The sequence below is a fragment of the Dermacentor andersoni genome, chromosome 7 (assembly GCF_023375885.2).
Source record: "Dermacentor andersoni chromosome 7, qqDerAnde1_hic_scaffold, whole genome shotgun sequence".
Taxonomy (NCBI): domain Eukaryota; kingdom Metazoa; phylum Arthropoda; class Arachnida; order Ixodida; family Ixodidae; genus Dermacentor; species Dermacentor andersoni.
Window position 1 is genome coordinate 134,982,522 of NC_092820.1, and position 22,376 is coordinate 135,004,897.

General features: G+C 45.9%; 1 protein-coding gene across 1 annotated transcript; it reads left to right on the plus strand.

Annotated features, from left to right (window-relative positions):
• The first annotated feature begins 6,200 nt into the window (after positions 1–6,200).
• Positions 6,201–10,574, plus strand: LOC126534581 (sulfotransferase 1B1-like). Its single transcript, XM_050181849.2, has 2 exons — positions 6,201–6,344; positions 8,534–10,574. Exon 2 carries the CDS (start codon positions 8,589–8,591, stop codon positions 9,531–9,533), a length of 945 nt encoding a protein of 314 aa, XP_050037806.1. The 5' UTR covers positions 6,201–6,344; positions 8,534–8,588; the 3' UTR covers positions 9,534–10,574.
• Positions 10,575–22,376: the final 11,802 nt, after the last annotated feature.

Genomic DNA, 22,376 nt, shown 5'->3' on the forward strand with positions numbered 1-22,376 from the left:
AGATAGATAGATAGATAGATAGATAGATAGATAGATAGATAGATAGATAGATAGATAGATAGATAGATAGATAGATAGATAGATAGATAGATAGATAGATAGATAGATAGATAGATAGATAGATAGATAGATAGATAGATAGATAGATAGATAGATAGATAGATAGATAGATAGATAGATAGATAGATAGATAGATAGATAGATAGATAGATAGATAGATAGATAGATAGATAGATAGATAGATAGATAGATAGATAGATAGATAGATAGATAGATAGATAGATAGATAGATAGATAGATAGATAGATAGATAGATAGATAGATAGATAGATAGATAGATAGATAGATAGATAGATAGATAGATAGATAGATAGATAGATAGATAGATAGATAGATAGATAGATAGATAGATAGATAGATAGATAGATAGATAGATAGATAGATAGATAGATAGATAGATAGATAGATAGATAGATAGATAGATAGATAGATAGATAGATAGATAGATAGATAGATAGATAGATAGATAGATAGATAGATAGATAGATAGATAGATAGATAGATAGATAGATAGATAGATAGATAGATAGATAGATAGATAGATAGATAGATAGATAGATAGATAGATAGATAGATAGATAGATAGATAGATAGATAGATAGATAGATAGATAGATAGATAGATAGATAGATAGATAGATAGATAGATAGATAGATAGATAGATAGATAGATAGATAGATAGATAGATAGATAGATAGATAGATAGATAGATAGATAGATAGATAGATAGATAGATAGATAGATAGATAGATAGATAGATAGATAGATAGATAGATAGATAGATAGATAGATAGATAGATAGATAGATAGATAGATAGATAGATAGATAGATAGATAGATAGATAGATAGATAGATAGATAGATAGATAGATAGATAGATAGATAGATAGATAGATAGATAGATAGATAGATAGATAGATAGATAGATAGATAGATAGATAGATAGATAGATAGATAGATAGATAGATAGATAGATAGATAGATAGATAGATAGATAGATAGATAGATAGATAGATAGATAGATAGATAGATAGATAGATAGATAGATAGATAGATAGATTATGTTTACAAACATAGATAGAAACATTATGTTTTACAAAGGTAAATGTAAATTTTGTACCATTATAAAACGCAAACTATTGCTTACGTGAATAATGCTGTCCCTTTTACAATAGGCTGTTCGAAATTTTGTTTGGCATGTTGCGATGAGCATTGTTGCAGATTATTTTATAGCATTTCAAACCCACGCTCAGGCTTCAACAATTTATGATACTTCTCAGATTTATGCCGTCTCAACCTTATTTTAATACAAGGTATATTTTTGGGCAACGCTACGGTAGCAGCTATAATTTGGCCAAAGCTTCCTAGTTTCCTCTTTCTTTCGAGTGCCCCAAATAACTGATTCAAACAACGTTCGTGCATCATTTTTTCGTTTCTTAGGTGTTTTATCACAAGGACACTGTCAGTGCTTTGCAACTTTATGCCAACGGAATGGCCCTACTTTCTGAGTACATAGTATATTTAAGCTTATTGTGATTATTGTTTATGTACTCGCAGTTTGTGCCACTTGCGCAGTTTCGACGACCATGAGGACACCGAAGAGCACACCTATACACGATCACTTTCTCGAGAAGAACTCCTAGGCGGTTGTGATCCTCTAACCTCAACCTCGCCCGCTACAGTGCCACCTATTGTGACTTTTGTAATAAATTTTCTATCTCGCCCTTCCGCTCTCGTTCTCTTTTTATCCCCCTTCAACCTTCCCCCGTGCCGGGTAGGCAACCGGAATTGTCTCTGGTTAATCTCTCTTCCTTTCTATGCATAGTATTTTTTCTCTCTCTCTCTGTAATACATGCTCAATCGCAATCGACCTTAGTCTGCGGAGCGCCAAGCCAAGCATTATTGGTGGCATTAGCGCAATCGTGAGCGCGTCCGGCTCGTAAGCGTGCATTTCTTCAATCGTATGGCTTTGAATACTCATGGAAATGGCAGGTACTGCTTTGTTTTAGGCGCTTATGTCGCTAATATCCGCGGGTGTTGCCCACGTTGGTAGGTCGCATGCAATTTTTTGTAACAACTTGGGTGTTCTTCCTCTATCATGAAGCTGTTAAGCCGAGACCACACGTACGCTTGCGGACGCGCGCTAGCTCGTGTCCGCGCGCCTAGGGCCTGCCGCGCCTCGCGAGTAATGGTGGTTTGCATCCGCAAAAACCCGCGACAGCGCGCGCTCACTGGGCTCACTCACAGACGCCTCGGCAGGCGCCGCTTCGTACTTTGTTAGTGACAGCGTTTCAAGATGCTTCGATATTTATAAACGTAATTGTTATATTTTTATAGCTGTTACATCAGTGCAAAAAGGAAGGAAGAACCACATTCTTGCACGATATAAATCTGCTTTACTGAGAGTTGAACGCTCCGCGCCGTAGCTGCGTAGGCAGGCGCGCCGACGCGAGGCAACCCAAACGCGCCATGAGCGCGCGATAACAGAGAGGAGCTGTTCCCCGATGATGATGATGATGAAAAACGTTTATTTTCTCTATTTTGCAGTGATTTTTGCGGCTTCAGATGGAGTCTTCCATCTTCTCTCCAGGGTCGGTTCCCCTAGTCCAGGGCTCCGCTGAGGGTAGCTGCCCTGCGTGCACGCCTTACTAGTCCTTGTTGGACTTTCAGGATGTCGCTGGATAGCATCCTCTCCCACTGTTCCGCACTCGGGTTTTTTATTATGGCTAGCCCATCTATTTTGTGGCAAGCCCATGTGGTATGGTATAGGGTTGGTTTGTCTCCACACCATGGGCACTTGCTCTCGTACTGCGTGGGGTAGATCATCCTTAGCATGTTTAGGCACGGGAATGTTCCCGTTTGTAGCTGCCGCCATGCTACGGCGTCTTCTCTATTTAGTTGTTTGTGAGGGGGCGGGTATTTTCGTCTGATGCCTCTGTAGTAGTTTAATATCTCTGAATAGCTTTGGGCTACCGGCTCGGGTTCCTCAGCGGGGTCGGGATTGTTGGATGCTCGGTTTGTTGCGTGCCCTCGAGCTATCCTATCCGCCTCCTGATTTCCCGTAATGTCGGTATGTCCCGGCACCCAAACTATCGTGTGTTTGGCCTGGTTGTTGACGGTGTTGCCACTTGAGCGGAGGATGCGGAGCGCGCTGTGGCTGATTCTGCCGTTTAGGTAGTTGCGGCATGCTGCTTGGGAGTCTGTGAGTATGGTTAAGGACCTGTTGGATCGGTAGCCCTCCGCTGCCGCTAGAGCCACGGCTGCCTCTTCGGCCTCAACTACCGTACAGTTCCGAATTGATGCCCTGGTGATTTCTTTTAGGTCCGAGTTGATGACCGTTGCGACTTTGCTTTTCTTGTGGTTTCTGTCCTGAGTGTAGGTAGCGGCGTCTACGTACACTGTGTCGTGTCTAGTTGCCAGTGTTCTTTGTACATACTCTGCTCTTGCTTGTCTTCGTGCCATGTGTAGGTTCGGGTCCATATTGCTGGGTATCAGTGCTACTTTGATGGTGTTTCTGTATTCGTCCGGTATCGTCTCCGTGCTTTGTGTCTCCTTTATGGTAGCTTCACCGCCGTATCTGCTCAGGAGTCTTCTGCCCGTTGCCGATAGCTTTAGTCGTTGCATTTGCGCGATTATCTGCGCTTCTTGGAGCTCCTCGAGACTGTTGTGTAGCCCCAGGGCCAGGAGTTTGTCGGTCGATGTTGACTGCGGTAGGTGGAGCGCCGTCTTGAGGGCTTTCGTCAGGATTGCGTACGAGCCATGCCGCACCGTGTGCGCATGCGTGGGCGCGTGAACGCGAGCTTGCGTGCGTCCGCAAGCGTACGTGTGGTCTGGGCTTTAGACATAACGCGTTATTGTTAGAGCGAAGCTGTTTGGTGTTTCATTGCTCGGCATTTTTCGCGCCCGCGCCCGTCGGCAAAATGCGGGCCTAAGCCTGATTTATTGCAGCAGCGGCCCTAACCGCGGTCGAGGTGAAGTAGTTTTAAAACACTCAGGAAAGTGCAGCGAAGAGTTCACAAGTTCTTTTTTTTAATCACGCATGCAACATAGAGAATATCATTCGTTTCAATAAAGAACGAGCACAAAACAAGCATGTCCAGCGCGTATCTGACGACTATCCCATGGAGATATTCACGCACGGTGCTTCTCGATGCACGCGCCCGTGGCGTTATTCTTTCAATATCAAGCTTCTCTACTAGAGGTCCTGTGTTGAAATCCTGCCTTCGGAACGTTCTATTGATGTTTATTTATTTATATATTTATTACACCGCACTTTGTAGAAAATGGGGAACTTACAACGTCGCGAAGCTGCTTGAGGTTTAGACAAATCTATGTTCTTCCCATAATTCTCACACTGGCTGAACCACGCCGATTACAGCTCCCGGGAAGAACCGCGTTCAACCACTGCTATGGGTAGGCCACGCAGAGTTAGGGCTCCCTATAGGAATAGCGTGAATAAGAGGAAAGTCGAAAGCAACAGGAACGTCAATGTCAACAACGGCGTCGTGCACGTTCCACACATGAAGATAGCTCCCCTAAAGCCGAGGGCAAGCTCCAGGCCAGAAATGAACCGAATGTTCGTGCTCAAAAAAAGTCAGCGACATAGACAAGCATGGCAGGATGAAGGTGTCAGCGCCAGAGGAGGCGAGCGCCAGCGCAAGCTGAGAACACTGCGAAACGACACAGGTGCGTACCTGGTCGATTATCAGTACCATTACTCTAAAGCAATAAAACATTTCATAACCCCCTGAGCAGGTGCAGAGGCTTTGAAAAAGCTTCGGTGGCCGTCCACCTTCGCAGAGCCGGGATGGGGAGCCAGTTTTTTTATCTGCACGTTTGTGTACTGTAGACATATTTGTCGGTCGAATATGTGTTTTGCAGGCATTAGCTCGTGATTTCGTTCTATTTTTCTTTTGTAACAAATATGCTCTCGCTGGCGCAACTGTGAGGGACAAACGCTGCTCTGTGATCCCGTTTTTCGAGGCTCCCATTGTTTGCAACGCAAACAATATAATGACAGTGGCGCAGAAAATTATATACGCTCTGTTGCTATGGTGAAATTTAATACTGAAGGACGGCCAGATGACGCCACAAGAACGTCGATGACACCGATGGTGGCCCGCGTAACAGAACGGGTGAAAGGACGAACGAAGCCAACCCACACGAAAACTCACAACAACTGTCGCATTAAAATTTGCAGACGGGATGAAGATAAAACATCGAGGAGCAATAAACCGTTGGTTCCACGCAGACAACCTCGTCACCACTGCACGTTCGTGAGCTGCGGATGGCTCTCCGGGTTTGCGAAGCCAAGGCGGTTTTCTGATATGCAGAATGTCGCTCTAAACTTGCACGAGAAGTTCTTCCTTTGCAAATATGGCGCCACTCATTGTAGCGGCGACCGGTGGCTTATGTCTGCAGTACCATCCAGTATACTGGTTTATTTTTTAGATGACGACGTGCTCACCGGTATGCTGTTTAAGTTATTTCTAAATACTTTGAATCTTGCTTTTTCTCGCGATGTATCGCAAGTCACAGCGACGTTGCATGCTCCGAGTGTGAAAACCTGCTTGTATTTATTTGGCCACTTGTGGTAGGCCAAGTTCGGCCTGCGCGAAGATCGATTCGGCCACAATAATTGTACTTCCCGTTCTGAAACTATCTCATCATGTAGGAGCACATCTCTTGCAATGAGGTCGGTAAAAAGCAGATCTAGTGGTTCCCAAATATGGAAAAGAAGACCAGACAAGTGGAAAGTCATTTGGCTACATGTGCGCTCACTGTTGAGACTCGCAAGGCTAACTGACAAGGGAGGCGAAACGCTTGTAGCGACCCTCATTGATGCCTCTGGTGTTGCTTCTTGCGCTGCTCGCGTGCGTCCCGAGAACCTACAATCTCTATTATCTCCTTGTATTCTGCAGTAACAAATTCTTGCGTAAAGTTAGCTTTATCACTGCGCAAGAGATGCTAGCTCAGCAACCAAGGGTCGGCGCTGATTTCGGACAAAGGGCGGATGATAGCTCTTTGCCCCAATCGCAGTGTTTCGTGCCCTCCTCCCCTCTTTCCCGCGCTCCCTTGCGGCACAGCTTCCCCCGAATGATGTTGAAGTCCTCCATTTGTGCTACTTTCTTCGTGTCTCCTTCTTTTCACTGGAACTGTCACGCCGTCAGTGGCCCCAGAGCCACATAAGTGGAGATAGCCCTCGCGGCCGCATTCTTGAACCTTCACAGATGCCCCGCACAAGAGGAGGGAAGCGTGTATTCGCAAGGACCTAGGCGTACACTGTGAGCGTCAATGTTTGCTCATTTTACTGCTCGAAGTATTCACGAGCTACTAAGAGCCGCTATTGTCAGGCGTAAATCTTTGGTTTGTGTTTTAAATTATAACGAGTTTTGAAACCAAGCTTAACTCCTCGAAGACCTTGTCGTCTATTGTACGTACCGAGCTCTCACTTTCAGCAAGCATGTACACGCTAGCCGTTACTGTATTGTAAGTTACGGCGAAGACTTGTGATTTGGCCAATTCTTTGAGAAGGCAGGAATTTTAAGTTATTGGGAATGCGTTCTTACCTAGAAAGGTGTCGCTGAAATGTACATCAGGGTTTCGCAACGATAACTCCCCAAATGTGGTCAGTGATTGTGCCCGTCGCGTTTTTTTTTTTCCACTGTTAGATAATTTCGGTCATAAGTTTCTCGATAACTAAACTTCTAAAGCGCTATTACCATAAATGGATCTAATTTAATATGTTCTAACACGCCGTTTCATCGCCTTGAGCTAATCGAGAGTGAGCTTTAAAAAATGCACGTCTTATTAGGACAGATATACGGCTCGCTGCTGTAATAATTCTGTACTCGTTTTGACCCCAGAATGTGTGGTAAAGTACAAGCATGTCAAGGGGAAGGAAGCCAATACATTTCGCAGTGCATGAAAGGCGCCCACGTAAGAGCGTAACCTAATGACGTGCTGCTAGCAGCAAAAACTGAAATGCGAACAGCGGAGCGCATGTCCGCAGCATACCTGAACCATACAGTGCACTCAGTCGGCGAGCCATCACCAGAGGCCGTGTACGCACTTCCGGTTTGTCTGGTGGTTGCGAGGCTGCTCGCCCTGCGGTGATGATATATCGCTCCCGTTTTGTTTGCTTTTCTGTGACACGAAAGTGCGAACAACGAAAATAAAAGTAAACGTAGAAGCAACCAAAAATGTTGCATTAAATCGATCATCCTCCATGCGGTGGACAAACCGGACGTGCGCTCCTGTCTCTGGAAATGAATGGCTCACTGAGCTCACTTTACCTTCAGCTATGCTCCGGAAACGCGCTCCGCTGTCTGCATTCCAATTTTCACCAAAAGAGAAGTCGCTGGCTATACGTTAATTATTTGATTCTACAATTCACTTGGTTGTACGCCTATAAAATAATAAACAGTAAGTGTACATGACGCTTCACATGAGGTGCTGCTAAGTTTAAATCAAAATAGTTTGAAACGAGGAAGCTATATCAATGGCCGTCTTCAACATGGCTATACCTTCCTGCTTCTTCATCTCGTAAAACATATCAGTAGGTCTAGTCTTAAGGAAATTGTACACTTGCTTACTGAACAAAAAGGTGTGCCGATCACACATGTCAGTTTGTAGCACTTGGAATGATGAATAAACCATAAGAATAAAACAAATATTGACCTCAGGTCCAGCGGCAATTTTTTTTCCCGTGAACAGCTTTCGTTGCTCGCATCAATTTAGCCAAAACGTTTTCGTATTGAAATGTCCAGTTAGATTACTCGACTGCCTTTATGGAACTGTGTTGCTCATTCGCATAAACTTACTATGGAGCCGAAAGCCAGGCTGGTTTGCTACTCTGTGCTGCACTGAGAAAATAGCTGGGAAAAAAGAAGAAACAGGGAGCAAAAACTAGGGCAACGCGATATAAACATGCTTTGCAGATAACGATGCACTGCATTTACATTGTGCCAAGCGTATATATTTGACGGTAATAGCGTCAGAATAACTAAATATTTGTAGCTGCAGGTTCCAAACAAGCATTACATGTAATCGCGAACCAATAGAAACATCTCTATTTAGGCTAACATTCTTTCGATTCGGTAGTGCACATGCCATCTTTTCGAATACATGCCTATTTAAATTGGGCCTCAGGTGAACTTGAACAAATTGGCAGGGTGTTGGCACAACCTCCGGATTTTGCATGGCAACAACGGGCGCGCTATCTAACCAACAGCTGCGAAGCATATCTCTATTAAATGACATGTGCGGTTGCTGCATTTCGTCAAAAAATATTGTTTTACAAATATTCTGCATTCTTGTGTTACCTTTGCTTATCAGAATGCAGCGGTTACATGGAGCTATTGTTGCACAGCGTTAAGAATGACCGAAAACGATTCAACTTTTCTTGCTTCAAGTGACCTTTAACTCATTCTACAGTAGTTATGAGTTGCTTTTCGTGTCTTCTTTTTTACAGTCCACTGTTATTCTGGACGATTTCAAGAGAGCTGTTTTTTTTTTCTCGAATTGCCATGGAAGTGAAAGAGCTCCGGTTCATCGACGGCCTGTGCATTCGCTCATTTTTCCCTGAATCACTTATTCGATCAACTCTGGCCTACAGTCCTCACCCTGATGACATCTTCGTCGTTTCGTACCCAAAGTGTGGCACGACTTGGACGCAGTACCTAGTACTCAGCGTACTCACGGACGGAGAACCACCTACAAGCCTCGAAGACTTCATGCTGGCCTCACCATACATGGAAATGATGGGTGCCGAAGCAGCAGAAAAAATGCCGAGACCAGGACTGCTCAAAACGCATCTGCCCTTTGACAAGCAACCATACTCTAAACAAGCCAAGTACATCTACGTCGCGCGGAACCCCTACGACGTCTGTGTGTCATACTACTACTTCCTCAAAAGCATGACACCGAAAAGGGTTAAGGACGTCTCATTTTCGAAGTTTCATCAACTCTTTGTCTCAGGCAGTGTGTCCTACGGCGACTACTTCGACCATTTGCTTTCGTGGTACAAACACCGCCACGACAACAACGTGCTGTTCTTGACCTATGAACAGCTGAAGAAGGAACCTGGGTTTTGGACACTGAAGATTGCCAATTTCCTGGGCGGAGATTACGCGGACCGCATGCGGGAGGACCCTGTTTTGCTTCAAAAAGTTCTTGACGCAACAATGCTAGAGAAAATGATGCAAGTATTTAATGGCAAGATATTCACTGTCATTAAGCGGCTGCTGGACCTGCCCCCTGACAGGGCTATCAAATCAATGGAAGTCTACAGGAGTAAGTTGGCGCATCCTGAAGAAATGCACGAAGATTATGGCTTCATACGCAAGGGAGTTGTAGGCGACTGGAGAGCTCACTTCAGTAAGGACCAGATCAAGAAAACAAAGTCGTGGATTGCGAGGAAGACCGAAGGTTCTGATGTAATGCGGTTGTGGAAAGATCTCCACCTACCATGACAAGTGCTCATAACAGCAGCTTTGCGAGCTGTTACAGTAGTGGACACGAAAGCCTGCACCGTGCTGTATGATTTCTGTGTGGTGAAATCACTTCTTACATCACAAATTTATGCACTGAAACATGGCCCTTACGTTCACTTCTACAAGGAAACAGACTTCACTATGAAAATGACGTGTAGCATCCACAAAAGGTTCAAGGCAGCCTCTCAGCAACATACGTTGTCGTTAATGCGCAACAAAACCTCTAAGGACTTTGCTAGACATACAAACACGCAAGCAAACAACTGTGTAAAACATGCTAAAAGTGACTGAAAAACGCCATCCTATACTTTAAATAAGGAGTGAGCGAAAAGTCTAAACGTGTGTCAATGAGTGGAGTAGCTGCTTATAACGTAGACTATGTGCTCTAGTGGATACAGGTTAGGTGAAATGGTGCGACTTTCAGAGACACTAATAGCAATAGAGTATTTTTTTTCCTAACTATGGAACATAGGGGTCACTGGAGTTGCGTAGTTTTCCTGAAATGCAGCTCGTTAGTACAAATGGCACACTTATGACTGTGTCACTTTGCCGCTTTTAGTTCAAGGGTACTGGTGCAATTGTAACTTTGTGGCACCTGCTGTATGAATAGTCGTCCTTGTTTACTGTAAAACAGCAGCAATATATACATTCTTCAAGCCATTGTGAGTGTAGGCTGTCACATTTTTTAACTACTAGACACATCTAGGCAAAGGTACTTGGTAGTGCTAAGCTCAGGCTTTTAAGTCTAGCAATACATTGTATATACGTCAAAAGCCTAAAAGGTACTCCCATACGTTTCATTCCTTGTTCTTTTCCCAGCGCGGTAAAACTGCACAAAATGTCAAAAATAATGCATAGGGCACTTATTCTGATGAAAAAAAAATAGACACAAAGGTCCAAACCAGTTGGAATGAAATATGAATAACAGACATAAGCCCACATAATAAAGATTTGACCATTTTATTGAACCCGAACCACATTCCACTAATATTGTCAGATAATAAAAACTTAGCCTCCGCATATTGACCTCCCGTGAATGATCTGCGGCTTGTACCAACAGCAATGTTACCATTGACACAATACCATCCAGGATCGACGAATACTGAAAGCAAGTATGGTTACTTCGGGAATTACAAAGAACGCTCGCATCGTAAGCAGGATGAGTTGTTGCAATACTGATTGAAATACCACAATTTACGCCTTTCTTTCAGTTTCAACGCACATAACTTACTCTATGTCGGTGCACGAGCATATAAGTTATAAAAGAATGCATCGTGACAGCAGAAAAAAGGACTGTTTATATCCTTACAGGTATTATCGATAAAAGCCTACTTTCCTTCCGCCCTCCCGTGGTGGCGGTTCCGTCCTAAACATTGCGCGTGTCTAGTGTACTCCGGCTCCTCGGGACGGAGATCCCGTCGGCCACAGCCATGTATACAAAAATCATGGAAAATGAGGTCGTACTTCTTTCTTTTATTAATACATCTTTTGTTACTTGGGAGCGCTTACCTAATTGTTGTCTTTGTGTCTTACATCGAACTTCAATACGGCCTCTCAAATTATTCTACTTATGGTCTCGTTAATTATCTCTATATGGTGTTCGTGTTCCGGTTCTAAACGCCTATTGGTTCAGGATCTGTAGCCAGGTTATGAGCTCTTCGCACAGCTGATTACCTCCAAATTAGGGCACGCCCGGGCACGCTAAACCGCACCGTGCGCGGCCGCGGCCGGAGTATAGAAGAGGTGAAGCTCACTGACCTGTAGTGTCCATACAATGGCTAGCGCAGTGAAATGTGGACATTCTTCATGCCACCATTGCGCTTGGTGGCATGAACTTTACAAGCCTGTTCAGCGAGACGCTTATTCGAGGAGTCCACTTCCTCGGCACTTAAAATGCGTTTCGGTATAATGAGACGCACCCTCTACTACACCCTCGCGCTCAATGCAGCTGTTCTCATCGATCACGTGACCTAATAGGCGAGAGAACGACGACGAAATAAATAATTAAATTCTGAGGTCGTAACGTACCAAAACAACGGCCTGGTTATGAGGCACGTTAGGGACTCCGGATTAATCCGCCTTTTTCATGGCGGGACGGCGCATGCGCGCTGAACTATAGCGGATTAGTCACTAAACATCTTGGAAGGGTCACGCGCATGGCCGCGCGCCGGAAACGCCGAAAAGAAAAAGCGCTCGGACGCGCGCTGCCGACACCTGTCCCGTGCACAACAATGATATCCAACTAATAGCTCGACGTTGGTGCGGTGCAGAAAGCGTGCGCGGCGTAAGTCTGTACCTCCACTTTAAAAAGGAAGGCAACCAGGGCTTCGTCTGAGTGATCCGGACAGCCCCGTAAGCCAAGTAGTTGCCGCCTTTCATTGATGACGAACACATTTAGCGAGAAACCCACGCGCTACACTAGGGCGGCAATCAAAAAACATCACGTTACTGACGCGTGCTGCGTGGGCCCTCATTTGCTGGTGGAAGCAGCGCGTGCCTGACTTCGTGTGTTCAAGGCACGGTAGCTCGATACGAAACCGGCTAAAATCTCACGCCACTCTGTAACTGAAATCATTTCATCATATCAGGCCGACAATAACGCAACCATATAACGTAACCGACGAGGGCGGCTTGTTCCGGTAAGGGGTTTCTTGTCGACGGCGCCGAGAAAATCAGTGTGCCGACCATTGTTCGACCGAAACCCATGTGATCGGCCGTTGAACCGGCAACGCAATAGCGTCTTCACTTGTATATGTAAATAATCAAGCTCGAAATGAATCAAAACATGCACTACGAAATTGAAATGCACAAGGTTCAAACCTCTCAAGCCTTGCACATGAAGTTTGAGTCAATGCTGTTCCTGTTCAGTGAAGCTAAAGCCAGGCGCCGGCGAGTTCGTGCTCCCGCTACCTGCGCACCTGACTATAAATGTAAGCGGTTAGGACGAAAGAAACTGCTTTTATATTTCAGTTTTGGCCTCAGCGATTTGAAATCAACTGCACTACACTTCCCTTTGCACGGCACGCACGCTATAGGCGGCAAGCGACCACGTTGCGCTGCGCCAACATCTGTACGATACCGCACCCGTAGGCTGCCGGTCGCATTCGCTACGTACATGGGTGAATCTGTACGTGTTGTTATGCTGACACATTTCTCAATTCCAGGGACTCACTGTTTGCATCTACGTCAAACGGGAACCACGAGACGGTGCATTTGATTCCGCAGCATAAACAACCGTGTCGCTCAGTTATACCAACGCTGTCAGCGACGGCATGCACATTATCGCGGGGGAACAACATGGCCTATAAATAAGCGCTTATGCGAGTGCAATTTTGTCAACTAATAATTTATGGCACGCGCAAACTGTAAATATGCTGGAGTTAAAGAAAAGGGAGAATCACTAATAAATTACCAGCCCGTAATATATGTACCTGGATCCCTGTTGTCGTTGTTTAAGTGGCTCGGCCGTTCATATTGATTCCTCTCATCGTGGAAGAACACGTCACATATGCGCAGATATCTGTAATTTGCTACAATTTGACATTATTTCTTATCAGCGATGCATCTTTTCCACAATATTTGACACTAACAACAATCTCCGGCTGTAGATGTCGATGTTAGGAAGTGCACCGCTTTGCCAAATCCGACACGGAAGGCTGCACTCGAAGAGTTATTGAATGTGCGAAATGCCTAAATCATCTTACAAACAATACAGAAAGCCAGCTCCAAGTACAGAAGTCAGCGACAACAAACTCCACGGCAGCCATGTCGGCAAACGGATCTCAGCATACCTTTATCGGCCGCATTGTTTGCACAAACGCGAACTCAGGCCTGCTCAACCAGTAGCCGGCGAGGGCTACATGGCCTCGAGGAACATGCTGACTCGGAGAATCTATTGATAATTATTCACCATCCACGAAACGCACAACTGACGTCCACTCAACGTGGGCGCCGGTACACATATTAACTGGTGCATGTCCCGGGGGCGCATAAGGATAGCGTATCTCCTGGGCCGCGGGAGGGGGGGGGGGCGGAAGGGGTTATAGCTGCGCGCCTATTGGCTCTCACCGCAGGCCACTTCCGCTAGCATATAGTGGCTCCCAGGGTCGCGGCCTCCGACGTTGCCTTCGAGATTTAAAGTCTGTTTACACTCCGACGATGGGCTGCTGCCACGGTCAACGCGATGCAGCAGTGGGCATTCACGCCCATTTGATGATAGCCACACGCATCACAGGCATTTTGGTGTATGCGAGGCAGGTGAAGCAACTTGAAATGCTTCAAGAAACGCCTGTGCAACGTTGCGAGAGAGTTGTAAACTGGCATTTGACAACGTTACGCCTCGCTGCGGAACACCGCGTCGCTCCGTCTTCAACGACGCGCCACAGCGAGAAGGAAGAAGGTGGCGGCATGATCATGGAGCCATGTGTTGAGGCCACAACAATAACAATGACACGGTAAGTTTTGTTGTAGTTCAAAGTGCGTATTTCCGAGAACGCCAGTACGTCCAGGTAAGACTTAACGCCGTATATGGTACGCGGAGCGCGTACTTGTCCAAAATATTTCAACGTGCATGCCCCGCGGAATGAGAAGCGCGCATATATTTGCAGATGTGCGTCCATAAACATTCAAAGCATGCTTCAAACCAAAAGTAACTTCATGCTGCGGCGTGTGCGGCTTAGCTGTGACTCCCGATTCTTCGTGGAATAAGATTTTCTTATACCCGCTATGCGTGAAGGACAAGCGCGTGGCCAGCACGTAATTGTCTCGTCTCTTAGAACCAAGCTCTTAGAACTAGGTCTACACAATACGCTCGAAGAAATCGTGGAGGCACAAGTGTCCCAACTTGTGCGTCTACCCAAGACCCGCCCGGGCAGACACGTGCTTGAAAAGCTCGTCATCACATATCACACGCAACACGGCATCAAAGTAGAAATCCCAAGACCGATACGCGAACAACTATACGTACCCCCGTTCCCTCGCAACATACACCCCCAACACCACACGGGGAGGCGTAAAGCCAGAGCAAAACACATGAACAAAAGTTACTTTAACGACAAGGAGGTGCTCTTCACCGACGCAGCCCACTATTGAGACAGGAAGAGTTTCGTTGCGGCAGTTACTAGCCACGGAGGCAACCACCTCACGAGCATCACCGTGAACACGGCACATGCCGAAGCGGCAGAGGAAGCGGCCATAGCACTGTCCCTCACACAAACCAAAGCTACATACGTGATCTGCGACTCGCAAACGGCAATTCGCAATTTTGCAAATTGACGCATCTCGCTAGAGGCGGATCACATACTCCAGCGACATCCCATACAACAGGAAGAGGCCGACGTCGATAAGCGAAGGCACTTGCTACGGATCCCGGCACACACTGGATTGAGCACCCCAACGAAGCGGCTCCCCGCGTTGCTCGAAACCTGACTCACCGAGCAGGATCGGAGGAAGAGCCCCCGCGGGGTACTGCAAACATCTGGGCATGGGAGGATCGTATGACCAGGTTTCACGACATCACGACACACTACCAATTACAAAGACGCATATACCCGTTCCCTCACGCTAGGTTAGACAGGACGCAAGCAGTACACTTCAGACAATTACAAACGGACTCTTACAGAAACCCCAGACTCCTGCACGCCATGTATCCGGACATGTACACTAGAAACAGATGCACATCGTGTGGCGAGGTTGCCACACTAAATCAAATGTTATGGGAGTGTCGGGACTTAACAAACAAGTCTGTTAGTGCCGACCCCTCCGTCTCTACCACCGCCAGCCTCCGGTCGCGCTGGAAGACCGCACTGCTCAGCTCGAACCTGACAGCACAACTCTCGGCAGTCCAGCGGGCCGAGGAAGCCGCTTCGAGGCAAGGTCTCGGAACCGCGTCCGCTGCGGGTGCCGAGACCCACTAAAAAGACGCCGGACTCAAATCTTGTGAAACAAAAAAGTTTACGCTCTTGTTTGAATAATGCGTAGACCAAGGGAGAAACTCTACTAAAACACCAAGCTTGCTGCGATTCTTCAGTTATGAAAGAGAAAAAAACTCTTTAATTTCTGAAGGATTTCTGAAGTGTAATGGGGCGATGCATGAGGTGTATTATAGAGAAGCGATTGAGAATTTGTGTGCATACGTAGTGTAAGCAACGCGTTAATATAAAAACTGTAAACCTTACTTGGCCATGCTACTAGCTTTTATTATTATCTCAGGTGCTCACCTGATGCCTTCGTGCTGAAGCATACAGTGCAGTGCAGTGAAGTGAAGCGAGAATTTGCCCGTGTACTAAGTGTAAGCAAATGTTACAAAAACCGGGAACCTCTCTAGGCGACGCAGTGTAATGGGGCGAAGCATGAGGTGTATTGAAGAGAAGCGATTGAGAATTTGTGTGCACACGCAGAGTAAGCAACCCGTTATTATAAAAACTGTAAACCTTACTTGGCCACGCTACCAGCTTTTATTATTATCTCAGGTGCTCACCTGATGCCTCCGTGCTGAAGCATACAGTGCAGTGCAGTGAAGTGAAGCGAGAATTTGCCCGTGTACTAAGTGTAAGCAAATGTTACGAAAACCGGGAACCTCTCTGGGCCACGCAGTGTTTATTACTATCTCAGGTGGGCACCGCTGTGTGTCGGTATTATTTTTCTTTTCAGTTGCTATACAATTTCACCGCAGTACTCATAAGTATCGCGGAGAAGCTTTTCAAAGCACATCCACCATCCCGGCACCCTTCCCAAACGTTTCCACCGGCGTACGCCATAGGCCAGCACAGGAAAATGAAAAAGGTGATATTTAGCCATCTGGGGTTCTTTAACGTGCAACCAATGCACGGTGCACGGGCGTTTTCGCATTTCGCCCCCGTGGAAATTCGGCCGCCGACGCCAGGATTTCGTGCCGTGACCTCGTGTTTAGAAGCGCAGGACCACAGCCAATAAACAACTACCGCGAATAACAACGAACTACGAACACCTGCGAAAAATAAGGAAAATGGAACAACGCTTTATTACACATGATACCCTCAGCGTCCCATTGGCACATGCACAGTGACTCAAAATGCATATATATATATATATATAAGGAAGGGGACTAACCGAGGGGTTCGATGTTTTTATTAGCCATATCATAAGCAGCCAAAAAACGCTGACACCAAGGCCAACATAGGGGAGCTTACTCGTGTTTCATAAATGAAATTAAGAAACGATCAATTAATGGAAATGAAAGTGAATGAAAGAACTTGCCTCAGGTGGGGACCGCACCCACAACCTTCGTATTTTGGCATGCGATGCTCGACCAATTGAGTTACCGTGGCGCCGTTTCCCCGTGCACTTTCTTGGGCATTTTTTTCCTAGTAACCCTGAGAGTGTTAGCCAGTGCCACCACTCAGCCAACGCGGACGTGGAACGTCCTTTCGCACGCGAAATGCGAAGTTTGTGGGTTCGGTCCCCTCCTGCGGCGAGTTCTTTCTTCATCGACTTTCATTTGCATTAATTTATTGTTTTTTTATTTAATTTATTAAGCACAAGTAATTTCCCCTATGTCGTCCTTGGTGGCAGTGTTTCTTGGCTTCTTATGACAAGACCAATATACATATATATTTGTGTCTGTGTGTGTGTGTATATATGTATATGTATCCAGCGATGATACTGCGAGCGCCAGTGGGTTACTTTGTCTATTCGGCTTGTAAGCAAATGCAGATTGCCGGTGCTCGATACACGAAGTTATCCATGGAGCAAATGATGACCGCGAAGCACAGGGGTAGTGAAATCATGATTTACTTAAAACAGAGAACGTGGAACTACGCATACCATGTGAGGATGAGTAATGAGCTGAGAATTAGTTTATGTTTTACAAATAATAGAAGCCAAGGTGCTCCAGAAAATATTAGTGACGCAAATTTCAATGCGATATTGGTACAAATACGGCGCAATGATGCCAAATGTTTTGCTGCAGGTGCAGCATCTATTTCCAATACGGCAAAAATTCACATCTCCCTGAAATCGACACTTCGCTCGCTGCTCTACCTACGCCTTCCTGAATAAATGCAACGACGATGGCACGCCGTGGGCGTCGGCCTCCGCCCCGTTGTTCAACACTAATCACTTATACCAATTGAAATATCACCGTTTACATGGCTGCAAGGGTATTATGACAAGAATGGATGCTATGCACTTGAATAACTCGTGCCTCGCATATTCTCGGCGCTGTTCTCGTTCTCACTGATGTTGCTTCTCGTGCTGGTGACTTGGAGAACAAGTGATCTGTGGCGCATGGGTCGAAAAATCAGAGGAGTAACGACAGTAGCTCAGCGTGTCGATTGCTCCAGCGAACACATGGCTCATCGCAGCACCACTTCTCGGTGGGCGCGGATATGACCGGCAAAGGTTCTCGCTGAAGACGGGCACACTGAAGACGTCTTGCATGAATGTCCATAATTATCGACTTTTCTGTTTAGCTGTTCATGCCGTGGTCATCTGCGCTGCATGAATATTTTTATACTTAATGCTAAGCATTCGTCCCTTGTCTTGCTTCGCTGTCTGTCTTCTACTGTTTCGCTCCGTTCTGCGCAGGAAACGTACTTTATTTTTGATGATATTGTTGTCCGAAGTAAATAACTAACCCGCATAATTATTTGAAAAAAAAAGCATTTTCGGTATCCCGTGCAGGACGTGTGCAAAAATTATACGTGGCGCTGAGACTTTCATTGCTATGGCAAATATATGGATATTTTCGGTGCGTTCTTGCCGTCGGCGTCGCCGTGAGGTTGTATATAAAGTCCAAGGGCGATAAAATTGCCTCCTCGTACCGTACGCTGTATGGGTGAGTAAAAGTGTGCGAGGGTTAGCCGGCAATCGCGGCTAAATCTCGCGCATGCATGCAAGGGAAGCCGGGAGGAAGTGCGCCGTCTTCCGTCGCGCACAAAGCTCCAGGGGGAGAGTATGAAGAGGGGGCGGCGATGTTCTACTCCTCTATATCTTGAAACGCATCTGCGACGAGGACAGAGTCCGCAACGCGCTATCGTGCTGCTGCTTAGTACGCGTTTATGCGAGACGCAGCACGAAGGTCAATTCCCTCTGGCTGCTGCAGCGCTTCCTCACTCCAGTGTTTTGGCAGCGAGTTCCCGTGGTCATCGAGTGAAATATGCTCATGTATGCTAGTGCGTCTGGCACCACGCTTGTTAGTTCACTTAGTATGTCTATGTTTACATATTTACGCGGCTGACAAAACTACTGTCCTTAGTTCATACAGCTGTCCATTAGTTTGCTATTCCAATCGATGCTTCACATTTCGCGCGAAACTGAGGCTTCTTCTAACGTTCAATTTTCTGTCTGAAATTTCCAGCATTTGTTTTATCAAGACCCACCAATATGCCCGCACGGGCGTCTGCGTCAGCAGGCGTTTGGTGTATTGCGACACCACGTACCCGAGCACGTGAGGGTTGGGCCCTCGCGCGTGTAGCTGTGCGCGGCTTAGCCGTGTCTGGGGAAAGGGGGATCTTGGAGGTTGAGCCGATGCCGGGCGTTCGGACCTTTAAGGCCCCCCAGTGGAGGCAACACACCTCTTTTTCCTCTGTTTCACGTAGAACGGCACCCGCGGACTGACCTACCCGCGGGAAATCCACAGTCGCCTTTTTCTGTCTCTATCTCCTCCAATCTTCGTCCTTCTCTCTCACTTTTTCACCCTTTTCTGTCACCTTCTCTCTTCCATTCACTTCCTTACTCCTTGCGGCTAGGGTTAACCATGTGTGGCTATCCTACCTTGGGTACACTATATTTGGTTGTAGTGACGGCGTACGACTGGCGTCGTGCAGACTTGTACGGAAGCTCTGCCGCGTCTCCACGTTGGGCTCCGTGGAGAACGGTCGGCACTGTTGCCGAACATACACAGTTTTTTCATGGCAGCGCAAACCTCCGTTGTCTCTGAACGGCATCTGAAATGTTGCTGCACCAAAGCACCGTTCCAGTTCTCTTTTCGGAGCAATGCTTCATGATTTGGCAAGTACTACGTATTACACAGCGAAAACAATATACCAGGAAGAAAGCTCTCCCCATTCCTGGTGGCCAAGTGTCTAAAGGACAAAATCGGACCTACATACATAGCCTAAAATATGTCTTGAGGGGGCCTCCGCCCAGAACTTAATGAAAAAGATCAAGCGCAAAAGCTCTAGGAATTTACCAGCATTGGTGGCGCCACAGGGACAATTTCACCACACAGAACAGTAAATACAAGCAGGGGTGCGATATCGGAGAAAGACTTTATTGGCTTGAGCGACGAGGAACTGCTGGAAGGTTTCCAGGAACAAAATGTTACCAAAGCACAAAGCATTATCATCCGCAGAAACGCCCAAGAAATCCCGACAAAACATGGTATACTCACCTTTGTAACAAGCGTAATACCTACCTCGCAGGATGCAGGTTATGTAAAAGCAAATGTCAGACCATATGCCGATGCATGCCGAGGAAAAACAACTTGTGCTAAATGCAGCTCCAACGATCACCAATCTGACAATTGCACCTGTTCCTCACATTGTGTTAACTGCAAAGGAGATCATCCAGCTTTCTCGCAGTCTTGTTCGTGCAGGAAAAAAATTTAAAAAAGTAATTGCACTAACTGTCAAAGAAAAAAAATTTGTTCTTTGAAGCAAGAAAGCGGTTGTCATGCCTTTCGCGACGAAGTTATGCCAATGTGACGCAGGTGGGGGCAGTGTAACAGAGGCCTCAGGAGCCCTCCGAGTCCATGCATAGTGGTCCCGCAGTGACTCCTCCCGCCCCCGTGATGGAAGCAGCCACCGCTGCTCCATCCTCTTCAAAGGCCCTGCAAACACTAGTCCCGCAGGGCCCTAAGATCAACCGAACTCAAAGGCCCGAGACACGTGTCTCGACGCCCGATTCTCGGTCCTCCAGCGCCTCAGAGAGAGCGATGGAGGTCGACCCAAAAACCCTGGTGTCGTCGACGCCGAAGGACAAGCGCTCCCTCGAGTGCGGATAGAGGGTCAAAGTCCCAATAACCACGTTAAATAAGAAAGCGATAACCTAAAGGTTAGCGCTTGTTTGTACGAGCATTCTTTAGATCTATGTCACCTAACATATTTCTTGTTCTCATTCACTTTTTATAGCCGTTTTGAACCTTAAAGTTTCCAAATTGCGTTTATTATCCACTGCAATTTTAGAGGGCTCTTGCACGACTTAGGTGACATCAAAGACATGTTAAGTAACTTCTTTCATGTGGCCTTGTGCTTACAGGAGACAAACTTAGGCGAAAAGAACAAAAACAATTTAAAATGCTTCAATGTTGTAGGGCACGACCGTATTTAGGCGAACTGGCTTTCGGGTGGTGTATCCATTGTTCTGCAGAAGGGAATTTCAGCTAGATAAGTTGCCATTATTAGTCACATAGAAGCCGTTGCTGTCACTGCTTTAGCAAACAAAACTATCCCCATTTGTTCAATATAGATTCCACCAATTCACATTTTAGTGTAAGAGACCCGGAGTTTATTTTAAACCTACCTGAACCTTTTTTAATAGCGGGTGATCTTAACGCACATAACACATTATGGGATAGCAAGACAACTGACACCCAGGGACAAACACTTGAAGATGGTATCCTGATAAGCGATATATTCCTTTTAAACACTGGTGCCGCAACCTACTGCTCCCCAAGCACAGGAGCTATGGGCTGTCAAGATCTGGCGCTGTGCACTCAATCTCTCTGTATCGATTTTAAATGGAGTGTCATTGACAATCCTTATGGTACTGACCATATATGCGTGGCATTAATAAAAAACACATCTCCTTTCCCTACAGTACAATTAAGATCACCCCGTTGAAAACTCCTTCTAGCAGACTGGCCTCTCTCCAGGTAATAGGCCAGTGTGGATCAAATATCAGATGATCAAACGATAGACGAAATGATTGAAAAGATTACTGCCACTATACATGCTGCAGCAAAAGAGACGATTTAGCAATCCTCCGGATTCTTATGGAAAAAATTTAAACCCTATTGGGCGAATGAATGTACACAAACTAAAAAAGCCCAAAACAAAGCGTGGGGTGTCTTTCAGCGATACCGAACACAAGATTAAGATTACCTCCTCTATTTCAAAAAAAGCAAAGGCGAAGGCCAGGTACACGCACAGGCACGCAGAAAGACAATCTTGGAAAACCTATGTATCCTCCATAAATAACTCAATAACATCCAAAAATTTGGGATCAGCTTTATAAGTTTAGAGCCGGCTATGCTCCTTACACGATCCCGATACTCTCACCCCCAGTTACGCAAACGAATTTAAAAGAACAAAGAGACACATTAGGGCAGCATTTTCATAACATATCAAGCTCAATAAACTATTCCACTGTATTTCAAAAATATGAACAATCAGCAGAACAAAAGTTTCCGATAACAGGAAGTTCCGAGAGATCATATAATGCCCTCTTAACGCCCTCTTAACACAGTACTCACTAGTCGCAAAGAAACAGCGTCCGGTCTGGACAGAGTATATTAGACAATGCTTGCACACCTATTTAATAAAGCAGTTACGACCTTGCTCCGTTTTTTCAACATAATCTGGGAAACAGAAAAAATGCGGAATGAGTGGGAAAATGCCATTGTAATCCCTTTCTTGAAAGCTGGAAAGCATCCTACAACAGCAACCAACTACCGACCTATAGCACTCAAAAGATGTTTTGCCAAGTCTCATGAATCAATTATAAACACCAGGTTCACAAACGTTCTTGAAACCGAGAACCTGCTCGATAATCATCAGTGTTGGTGCCAGAAAGGTTGCTCTACACCAGATCATCTAGTCCAGCTACAAAACCTTATACCCT